The following is a 12,383-nucleotide window of genomic DNA, read 5'->3' as shown; positions in this document are numbered from 1 at the left end:
TTTAATAATGGAACTTTTTTTTAAATAAATGAAGTGTTTCAGGGATGATTGTGACACAAAGTGAAAAACCCTGAAAATTTTATGTTCAAAAACTTGATAACAAGATATCAATTTATATACTATGTATTTACATTTAATATAATTTTTTGAACTAAAATTATAATTAAATTGCCTAAAAATAAAGAATATCACACTTTTATAGTAACTAATTTAAGAGAAAACTTAATTAAGGTTATACAAGAATCACAATATTGGATGTTAAAATCGTGTGAATTTGTATTGGGTTTTAAGAAAGCAGAAATACAAACCACAATATTGGGTTTTAAAATCACGTGAATATGAATCATGATATTGGATTTAAGAATGCGAAAATACAAATAGCAATATAAGATTCTTGAATCACGTACATACTCTTTATCTGCAGTATACTTCGTAATCACGATGCATGATTTTTAGATTCGTGAATACGAATAGCGACATTGGATTTAAAACTCACATAAATATAAATCGCGATATACAATTCTTAAATCACATAAATACGATTCACAATGAATAATTTTTAAATCAGGTAAATATGAAAATCAAAGACAGATATTAAAATCACGTGAACATGACTCACGATATTAGAGGATTTCGGCGTAGTTTCAAACATTAAAAACTATAAAAATCCGACAAATAAAAAATAAATTGTAGAAGAGACAATTGAGTATGAAAACTTCTCGTTAACATGATTTAGCAAAGGTTTCAAAATGAAATTTTAGAACTTAATTCTTACATTAAATTACAAGGAAAATTTCATCGGATTATAAGTTTTGATTCATGGAAGTCTTCAAAACAATGGTCTTTGTGAGATAAATAAATGCTAAAAGGGTTTTTTTCTATTTTGATTGATTAAATAACATAAAATAAAAGGGTATAGGTTCGACCTTCGTCAGTCGTTGAAGATGACGATCTCATGCATTCAACTTACGTCGGTAACGTCATGGTCTGCGGAATTGGCCAGTTTTTTTTCGTTTTTTGTTGTTGGTCGTTCTCGTGTGGATCATGACGTCATCTGTTTAAGGAGTATTTAAGCTTCTGTTGAAGCCGATTATGTGGCATTCTTTCTTTCTTTTCGTTACTCATTTGTCACGTCGGTTGACATCACAACAGTGAGAGTATGTCTACCAGTTTAATAAGTTTTGAAAATAATCGTATTTCTATAGAAACTTCGTTTTTTATTTGTTTCGTTGACAAACAGATACAATGATATTCTACGACAATCTCAGATGTCAGTTTTGAGGTACGCGGAATTCCACAAAAAAAATCCCCTGCCCCACTACTAGTTTCTAGAACAGGAGGGATTATACGAGAAATACGGATTTCAGGGATAGACCTATAATATAACCACCCCTGGTGTTTACACTATTGCTATATACATACATATACAGAACAGAGAGAAATAATTCTTGTGAATTACCTTGTGAATTCATCCTCTAGTTGTACAGGGTCTGGAGTGTAAAACTTAACACAAAAATACATACTTGGAAAAAATGAATGCAGCTGTGAACATAATGGTTTGAGGACATCCAACCAGTACTGAAATTCAATAAATGAATAGAAAAGATTAATTGAAATATTGAAAGTAGAAAACAAACAGTAAAACATTTTACAAGAACTTTAATGGCAAAAATCGCTTTTGAAGGTTTTAACTACTATAATTTTTCTTTATTTAAGCAACTGAAAAATAGATCAGTGCCTGTGAATCAAATGAATTATTGTAAATGACACTAGACGATTATCTAACTATAATGTGTCCTACATAGTTCTTAGATTTAATGTTCAAGAATTGCAAAGAAATAAAAAAACAATTTTAAAAAAAAATTATTTTTTGAGTTCCATTCCAGACGATAATTTTATACTTATCTTAATAAGCAGAATTCGAAATTAGTTGCAATAAGTTGATCCAGGGCTGTTGATAATATTTCTCATAATCTGAACTAATTAAAACAACACTTTACACAGAGTTGTATTAATTAGTTCAGATTCATTTCAGAAGTTGTAAAAATTGACATCAAATTTTCCTGTTATTAAATGTTTCCTGTCATTAAAAAATTCACATAGTCATTGAAAGTCATTTTAGTAAATGCCCGAATCAGAAAATGAGTTTAAAGGACATGAAAATGTTTATACACACATAAATAGTGTTACAGCAGCTAACAACAAATTTTAATTTTTTATAACAATTTCTTACAAAAATTGAATGGAAATGAATGGAATTACATTGAATGGAAATGACCTTTAAAATACTATTTAAACATGTAAATTATAAGGAACAAATAATAAGAAAAAATATTTCCATTTGATATCCTAATGTTCATTTATAAGAACAACTTAAAAGATTTTTTTTCTTAACTTGTAGATAAGTTTAAGAATTTCGTTAACAATACTACTATCTGTAACAAGTGGTAAATGTTCTTTTAGCAAATTAAAAGCTATAAAAAAGGTCTTCGGTTTAAGGTCTACAAAGACACAAATGAGACTAAATTCTTCAGCAATAATTTCTATCGCAAAATAATTCAATATGAAGGGTCTATGAACTCTTTGTATCTGCTAAAGTTTATCTGGGCTAAAGCTTTTAAAATGCAAGTTAAAAATATAAACTTACTTTTTATAATGCATTGATAAAACAAGAGGTAGTTTAAAATACAGAGGGCTGCAAGAGGATTAATGTATCGACTAAACAAGAAGTAGTTTTGCTTAAAAATTATTACCTATAAGTTCAATTCATTACTGTCCCACTTTCTATTTTAATTAAATTTATAGCATTTAATTTTGAATATTTATTTAAATTATATATTTTATTACTAAATCTTGGAATTTTTTAATTTAAATATATCTTGTAAAGAGCAATATAAAACAAACAGTTTTCAAAGATAAATTTTGCTAGTACAATGGATAATTTAACCTCTTAACTGCTTGATTTATTTTACCAAAATTTTGACAAAAAAAAAGGCACGGAATAAACCAGCTGTAATTGAGGAACATCAGGATGAGCACATTTTTACACTCAGACACTCTCAATGTATACATACAATGTAATGTATGTTATGAAAGAAAAAACTGAGAATGACGTGCTAGAACAGTAGAACAGAATGGAGAACAAAATAAAAATTAATAATCATCAATTTAAAAAAAAAAACTTTTTTATTTTTATACATAAAATATGAATTAAAAGCTGATGCACTAATTTTTATAAAGAAAAACTACAATTCATAGATATTTATTTATGACATTTGTTATATCTGTCATTTCCAGAAAGTAAATAATAAATAAATATATATTTAATTATGCTAACTTTTGCATTTGATATTAAGAGAAAATTTGTTTAATTTTATTACGAATTTTGATTCGGTCTAGACTGGGAAAAGGAGTATTATAATTGCAAGATAATATTGTGTAAATAATATTGTGCAAAATATTGTATAATATTACTTATTTACAATGAATTTAGTATTTATTTTCACATGTTATTCTAATTTCAGGGCATTGAAAGTTTTAGCAATATAAACATCAAATAAATATACAATACATTGTTAAATCAGATTTTTTTTATAGTTTTAGATACAGTTTTAAGAAAATACAAATTAAATGAAGAAGAGGAATTAATTCAGTCTTTATATGCAAAATCACAGCAGACATATCATTGAAAGGGCATCTATATGAAGGTGCTCAATGATGAATTACAAATTCTATCACTGAAATTAAATGCTAAATATTTGCATATTTAATTTAAAGAGGACACACAGGTTTCAATGAACAAATTTACAAGTTGATTTTAACTAAAAAACAACTTTTTCTCTTATTAAATTTAACACTACAGCATATTTGAGAATCGTTTATCTTACAGAGTATCTGCCACATTTTAGAGTTTCAAATCCATGACTTTTCATAACTAATTCCACAAATTTTTCATGACTGACCAAAGTTACTATTTTCTCCACAAAAACACAACAATAAATTTCAAAAAGCATTATAATGACATTAATTGAAATGATAGGTATAACAAAACTATTATACTCTGCATCTTCAAATTTATTGATTTTAAACTTAAAAACAAAGTAAAGAAAGAGTTAAAGCAATAAAATTGCTGGAAAAAAATACAAAAGCCAATAACTAAATAAAGTTAGATATATGTAGTTATTTAAATCTGCTTCATTTATTCTTAAAAGTAAGTGTAATTGTTTATTTATACCTCGACCCGCCCTATTCAGGGCACACGAGAGTAGAACAAACATTCTACTGACAAAACATACATAAAACACATAAAACACAAAAAATTACATTAGCAACTAGTATAAATGACATATAAAGAATAAATTAAATTTTGAAAATATTTACACTATAAAATACAAAGGCATAGTGAAATGCCTTCAACAAAAAGCATAGAAATTAATTTTAACTTAATAATAGTGAAATTACATGGTAGATAAGTAACTGGAAAACATAAGAAGATTATTTTGACAGCTGTCGAAAGTGTAAGGCTCTCAAGGAGGCTGTATAGCAAGAATTTTGAAAGGAAATATGAAATAAGAAAAATAAAAATTAAAATAAGAGTCATCTACAAAAAGTCTGCAATGAGGAAAAATGTTTATAGAGTTTCTGTAGCGATAGGTATATTCAACAAACATATGTGAATAGATTGAGAAGATATAGCTAGAAGGTGGTAACAGTTAATACTCATTAGAACGTGATCGTAATTCAAGGAGGGCCTGGTGATGCGCAGGGCAAGTGATGTCTGAGGCTTGATGATAAGGATTATGGCTGGTTCCAAAAAAGGTATTGGTGTGCCAGCAGTTGATGCAATATTTTTCGTCGGAGTGACATTCATTTGTGTGATGGTCGCCTCCGCAGTTAGAGCAAGTGGCGAATTCTTGAGTGCAAGAGTGGGTGGAATGATCAAGACCTTGACACCATGAGCAGCGTCGAAGTAGAATTCTTTTTTTGATAATGCATCTGTTAAGGCCTATATAGATGCGTTTTGTCCTCAGGAGTTGTTGAGCAAGTTTATGCGATACATTGACAATGAGATGTTTTTTGTCAACATGTTTTTTGTGAGGTATTGACTTTGTGTAGGTGATGGTATTATTGTCAAATGATGATTCACTGAAATGCTGGAGGATGTTGGATATACTGTTGCCATCAAAGAGAGCTGGTGCATTCAGAATTATAAGTGAGGTAAGGCGTTGTTCTTTGTCGTGGAATTCGAGCTTATTTTTGATGCTATTTGTTAATCTAGTCTTTTCCTCATGATTGTGAAACTTTATTTCGACGAAATTCTTTGTCTTGTAAACCTTCTTCACAATTGGTAGCGTTGTAGAATCATTTATGATTTTGATGATGTCATCACCAGATTTCTCGTCTTCAGCAGTGATGATAATAGGTGTGGGAGGAAGCTGTCTCTTGGCGATTTTCCTGTAAGTTGGAGTATGTCAAGATTGTTTTAAGTTCGTTGAGCTGATCTGATATCCTAATAATTTGTCGCTCTAAGTTCTTAATATGTGTTGGATCAACTTTATCTGAGAGTATAGAAATATGATGATTTAGTTTTTCTAGTTGTTGAACTTGTATGTGTGATGAAGAGGACTGGCAGCTGAACAAGATTTTAATTTTTTGGATTGCCTCATTGCAAGCTTGTCTCTGAGTAATTGAGAGTTTGAACTTATCACCAGATTTGATAAAAAGTGAAAACTAGAATTTTAAATTGATAAAATAAAAAAACAAATAATAAATAAATAAAAAATTTCTGAAATCACAGAAGTTTAAAAGATAATTCACACCAGAAATGATGTTCTTTCTTGCATTTTTTTGAAAGAACACCATAATTTTTAAATAACATAAAAACATTTTATATTTTAATAGAATATGACTATAAGTGGGTATTTCACTACAAATTTAGATATTTGGAACATTGTGAAATTGGGAGAGGGGTGAAATTCCATTTTAAAAATTAGATTTTTCAGTGACCTAAATCCATGACTTTCCAAGATTTTTTTTAAAAAATAGTTAAACTCATGACATTTCATAACAAATGTTGTTTAATACCAAAATCCATGACTTTTCAGGTGCACAGATACCCTGATCTTAACATCAAGTTAAACTGCACATGGAAAACAAAGCTAAATAGATTTGAACGGCATATGAAGCTAAAGCTTAGTGTCTGTATACTGACCACAGCACGAGCAACGTCAATTAGATATTAGCACTTAGTTCCCACTTATATCAAGCATTTCAAACCTGTACAAACAAGCCTTAAAATATTTAACAATAAACAATTTAGAAATTAAAATTTAAAATTGTTAATTTAATACCTTTTTCCCTTTTTCATCCTCACATTCCAAACCAAAGTAATCTACTTCCAGTAAGTTAATGTGCTTACAAACCTTTTCAAAGAGCAACTGACCAAGTGTTTTGGCCTGTAGAGAGAAAATATAATTATATATAACACACATTCTCATTTAGTAATTAAGTAATTGAAATAATCTCATTTAGTAATTAAGTAATCTTATTTAGTAATTGAAACAAATATCACAATAAAATAGAATACACTCAGTCTTTTCATTTGCATTTATGAACACAGAAAAATCTCTAAGTAATTAAAGACTAAATCAACTCCGCAAAAGGGTCTTGACATGTAAAAAAATTAAACTTCAAAAAGTTTAGATTTTTGACATGCTAAGATCATGATGCAGAATTTACTGAGTCATACTGCACCGCCATCTTAACGGATTTAGAGTCTGCGACCCACAACAAAGTCATTGTTATCGATAACATTCAGTATAATTCATAGTATTTATAAAACAAAGTTTACAAATTTAAAATACTTAAAATTTGTATACAAGTACGTTGTTTAAACTAAATTTGGGATTTTTTGTGATTAGTGATTGGTCTTGATATATCAAAAAACTAAACTTCAGAAAGTTTAAATTTTTCGCATGTCAAGATCATGGAGCAGAATTTATTGAGTCAAACTGCATGGCTATCTTAACGAATTTAAAGCCTGCAATCACCAACAAAGACAGAGATTGTTATTAAGAACATTCAGCATAATTTAAAGCATTTATGTAACAAAGTTTACTAATTTAAAAATTGTGAACAAACAATTTTTTTGAAAACAAAGTGATTTTTTGTGATTAGTGATTGGCATGAACATGTAAAAAAATTAAACTTCAAAAAGTTTAAATTTTTGACATATTAAGATCTTGGTGCAGAATTTACTGAGTCAAACTGCACCGCTATTTAAACGAATTTAAAGTCTGCGACCTGAAACAAAGTCATTGTTATTGAAAACATTCAGTATAATTCAAAGTATTTATGTAACAAAGTTTACAAATTTAAAATATTTAAAAATTGTGTACAAACACAATGTCTAATCTAAATTTGTGATCTTTTGTGATTAGAGATCAGTCTTGACATGTCCAAAAATTAAATTTCGGAGAGTTTAAATTTTTGACACGTCAAGATCTTGGAGCAGAATTTACAGAGTCAAACTATACCGCTATATAACAATTTCAAAGTCAGTGATCCCCAACAAAGTCAGATGGAGATTGTAATTGAAAATGTTCAGCATAATTCCAAGCATTTATGTAACAAAGCTTACAAAATTAAAAATTGTTTACAAACACGTTTTTAAACTAAATTTGTGATTTAGTGTTGTGAGGATTGTCTTTTTAAATTGCGAGATTAATCTGCAGATGCTGCGATAATCTGCTGTGTCAGTTACAGAGCTGGCAGGTTTCTGCTTCACAGGTCAAAACTCAGTATAACCATTAATCTACTCTCACTAGATTACATTTTAATAATGCATCTTTCAAATTATGCAATATTTTGACACACATTTTGAAGGTCCGTCCTATAATTTCAAATGTTTGTGCTATGATTATGAAGCTTCAACAGCAAGTGTAGAAGTAAAATTTAGCTCCAAAACTTAAACCTCATTTGAAATTTTTTAATATGTCCATTCGGGCTGGACAAGTGAAAAACAAAATTTTCTCATACAATTCATTACCTACAGATGGGTGACAAAATAATACGAACACCTGTGAAATATCAGAAAATCTTTATTAATAGGGAGTTGGACCACCGTTTGACTGAATTACAGATTTAATACGACGTGGGATCGATGCATAAAGGTCATGGAACACATTTAAAGGAATATTAAGCCATTCCTCTTGCAAAGCGGCCTCTAATTCCAAAAGATTTGATGGAGGTGGGAATCAGGAACGAAGTTTAGACTCCAAATATTGCCAGAAATGTTCAATAATATTTAAGTCCGGAGACTGAGGGGGCCATGCGAGATGCTCAACTTCATTGTCATGCTCTTCGAACCATGTTTGAACGCACCTAGCGGTGTGGATAGGGGCGTTGTCGTCTTGAAAAATCGGTCGCTCTCCAGGGAATACAGTCTGTACAAAAGGATGAACATGATCCGCTAGAACGCTTAGATAGTCATTAGATTTGATTCTCCCATGCAGACGTACTAGTGGCCGAAGACCACGCCAAGATATCGCACCCCAAACCATAATGGAGCCACCTCCATGTCTCACAGTTGGTAAGAGGCATTCAGGATCAAACGCTTCTTTGGGTGATCTCCAGACATAAACGCGTCCGGTGATCTGAAATAAGGTGAAGGATGATTCATCGGACCATATTACCTGCTGCCACTGCTGTGGGGACCAGCCCTTGTGACATCTACACCACTGACGGCGCTTGAAAGCATTGGTTGTTGTCACCAAGGGTTTACAAATTGCCACTCTCCCATAAATGTTCGCTGCATGAAGTTCTCTTTGAACAGTTCTTGTTGAAACGGGGTCCTGAAGATGACTGTTCATGTCTGATGTTATCTCGGATAACGATTGCTTGTGTTTTCGAGCTACTACGCGCTGCAAGACACGTCTATCCCTATCATCAAGCTTTGACTTTCGGCCACTGTTTTGCTTTGAAGACTTCGTCTTACCTTCTTTCATGTATGCTGTCATAACGGCTGATACAGTACTTCTTGCAAACCCCAAAAGGTTTGCTGTTTCTGTCACCGATGCTCCATTTAAACGCGCCCCAACAATCATCCCTCTTTGGAATTCTGACTGGTCATACATTTCACCTTATAAAATCTAGTTAGATAAACTCATGCAACACAGGTGACTAATGTTGAGAGACTGATAGCTTCCTCTTCACGCTCACTAGGTGGCAGACTTCTGTTACAGGTGGCGCGGCTGTACTTCAGGTGTGAAATAAGTCACACTTTTTCACAGGTGTTCGTATTATTTTGTCATCCATCTGTACATATTAATGTAATTTAAACTACAAACACCTTTTCTTTTGAATTATTTGAGAGATAATATCAGTCCTGTTTGTAAGATTACAAATCTATTAAATCAAAAATGGGCTTTACTAGAAGCTTATAGGAAATTGATTAATACTTTCTTATTCTTGATTATATGTCAGGTAAACACAGTAAAATCTATATCAATGGATAGCATACACGGAATAACCTACACTATATAGGTATTTTGAAAACCGTCTGAAAACACATGTTTGTTTCCTTAAAAGTTATGTTTTTAAAATTTTAAAATCAACAGTAATTGAAATAAAATAAAAAATAATAAGTTATATAAAGTGAAAGCAGTAAATCTTGACTATAATGTATAGGCCATGATCAATAACATTATTTTCTTANTTCATTTTTTTTTTTTTTTGATGATTTGAACTTCTAAAAATATGTTTTGTTTAGTCTAATGATGTAAAATCCCCAGGAAAGGCTAACAAATAATAACTAAAGAAAAATTAAACCTATTTTAAATTTTTAAATAATGTCTCAGCCTCTTAAATTTAAATTGTGTTTCATGATTGATTGTGATAAATAATTATTCATCTTTTTTCTTACACTGTATAATGGTCCTAGGTTTGATCCTCAGGCCGGGCAAGGTTGACTCAGCCTTTCATGCCTTCAGTGGGTCGATAAATGAGTACCAAGCATGCTTGGGAACTAAACACTGGGGGTTTCGTGTTCCGCTGACCACCTAACCGGAACATTTGCTCCTGCACCCCAGAGCCCCAAGGTCAAGAAAACTGAGATGGGGACAGTAGGCCTTGACCCTCTATGGGGTGTCGCACCACTGAATTTAGTTCAGTATAAACACATGAATTTAGAAAATAAACTGAATGAAAAACATGCACTTGAATTTAGTAATATTCGTTGTTGCATTTAAAAACAAAAAATAGTTTCATCTAAAACAATGAGATACTGCTCAGTATCTTGTTCAGAGTCACAGAGATGACCAAGAAACTCACTTTAATATTTAATAAATATCCAAAGATATCCCAAGATGACATAATAGAGCCAGTTGCAATGATTAAGGATAGAGCACTCACTCTCCAGCAAGATCTTTTAGCCTTGAATTCCAGCAATGGCTGGTTGATAGGAAAACTGCTTCATACGAACCACATTGCTGACATAAATATCCTCAGAGATAAACATAGAGCATAGATTAGAATCCCCCTGCTGCGAGCCAAAATGGCCCAGGGAATAGAGCGTTTGCTTCACAATAAGGTGAACAGGGTTCAAACTCCAGTGATGGCTAGTCAATACAAATTTCACAACTGGCACCAACCACAGTGCTTGCGTGAAATATCATCAGAGGTAGGCGTATCATGTGTTAGAGTCCCTTCGCAGTCAGACTAATCGTGAGAGGTTCTTGTGGTCTTCCTTTCCATGTAACGCAAAAGCAGGTTAGTTCCATCAAAAAGTCCTCCACAAAGGCTAATTTCCCCCAATACTTGATCCATGAGTTCCCTTGTCTTCTGGATTGGGTTTAAAATTACAAGACTACGGAGTTGAACCTTAGTAATCGTAAACCCAAGAAATTGGGTCGGCTGACTATCAATGGTTATAAATTAAAATAAAATCCCCCCACCGCCGGACTAACTGCAAAAGGCTTCCATAATTTTTCTCTCAAGTATGCACTCTTTTGGAACTTAATGAAATTTAGATTAAGATGATGATATACGAGATTTTGAATGCTCAAAATTAATATGGCAGTTAAAAACTACTATTTTAAATAATCCGGTGATATAATGTCATTAAAAGTCTACCAACTAACTCAAAAACTCGTAAGGCTTAATTGAATGTGGGAGCTTGTTCAATGAGCTAGGATAATTATTTTGAAATTAAGGCTTGACAAACTTATAGTTTATAAGCATATAGTTTAATGGTAGAAAATAATCTAGTTTTTTTTTTCTTTTAGAAGATGGCTAAAAAATAATATAAAGTAATTTAAGAAAAATAAAACATTTTATTGACTTTCAAAAAATTTATATCAGGATTTGAGAATTAAAAAAAAAAAAATAATCATTACCTGCAGTTGAAAGACATGACTTGAATCATCTAAGAAAAAAACGGTAATGTTCATAAATTTTTTACTCCTACGATGAGATGGTTCATAGAGATCAGATGACTTGCTCAATTTTGATGTCATAATTGTAAACTACTATGCAATATATCTGAAAAAAAACAATAAGGTATTTACTTTATTAAGAAATCATAAAAATTTCAACTGATTAGTGAATGATTAATTAGTGAATTTGACAATTCAATTCAATTAATTAGTGAATGTGACAATGAACTAGTTAGTGAATGATTCGCAATTTATTTTTAAAATCCAAATGGCCAACATCTGATTTCAATCTCTATCAATTAATATATATAAAATTTTATTTAACAAGTTTTTCTGCGATTTGAAAAATTTGTAATAGAATATTTAAGCAGCATATTCATTATTTGGAAAAATTCAAAAAAAAAAAAAAATTACATAAAACCAAAGAGTGTCACAAACAGAATTAGAAAATAAAAAATTTCTGAAAAACTCTCAATGCCTGGCAGCTTTCTGCGAGTAAGACAAAAATTATTGCACTTATTAATTATAATGAATAAAATTATATAAAATAAAAATGGTAAAATGAAAATAAAATTAGCAATTTTAACATACAAAACGAATGTTAAAATTATTTTGCGAAAGGGTATCAAGAAATGAGAGAAAGATATCAAAAAATTCAATAAGTTGTAACAAAACTTCAATATGTCAAATTTAATAATAACCGAATTGCAATAAAGCTTTTAGTAAGGTGAAAAAGAATATTTCATGTTAGAAAACCAAGAGGGAAAAAAATTAGAATTAATTTGGCTAAAAAAAAAATGGCTCTTTTACTGCACATACAGTTATCTAAATTCTTCATAAAGAATCTTTAAACAAAGATTTTATTGTAAAAAATAAGGCAATAAATTAGAATAAATAAAATCAGAGATTTAATAATTAGAGAAATTTATCTCTATAGAACTCTCATAGAAT

At 30.6% G+C, this 12,383-nt stretch overlaps 1 protein-coding gene across 1 annotated transcript in view; it reads right to left on the bottom strand.

The window, feature by feature from the left end:
- The window catches only part of LOC107442943 (FERM, ARHGEF and pleckstrin domain-containing protein 1), a 98,981-nt gene extending 87,408 nt beyond the window's left edge, over positions 1 to 11,573 (bottom strand). The window contains exons 1-3 of the mRNA XM_071177028.1: positions 11,394 to 11,573; positions 6,351 to 6,455; positions 1,460 to 1,578 (exon numbers count right to left, since the gene is read on the bottom strand). Of these exons, the coding sequence (XP_071033129.1) occupies positions 1,460 to 1,578; positions 6,351 to 6,455; positions 11,394 to 11,513 (344 nt within the window). The 5' untranslated portion in view covers positions 11,514 to 11,573. The remainder of the gene's footprint in view (positions 1 to 1,459; positions 1,579 to 6,350; positions 6,456 to 11,393) is intronic.
- Between the last annotated feature and the right edge of the window lie 810 nt (positions 11,574 to 12,383).

The sequence above is a fragment of the Parasteatoda tepidariorum genome, chromosome 2 (assembly GCF_043381705.1).
Source record: "Parasteatoda tepidariorum isolate YZ-2023 chromosome 2, CAS_Ptep_4.0, whole genome shotgun sequence".
Taxonomy (NCBI): domain Eukaryota; kingdom Metazoa; phylum Arthropoda; class Arachnida; order Araneae; family Theridiidae; genus Parasteatoda; species Parasteatoda tepidariorum.
The sequence above is the reverse complement of the archived record's forward strand: the minus strand, read 5'-3'. Positions and strand labels throughout refer to the sequence as shown.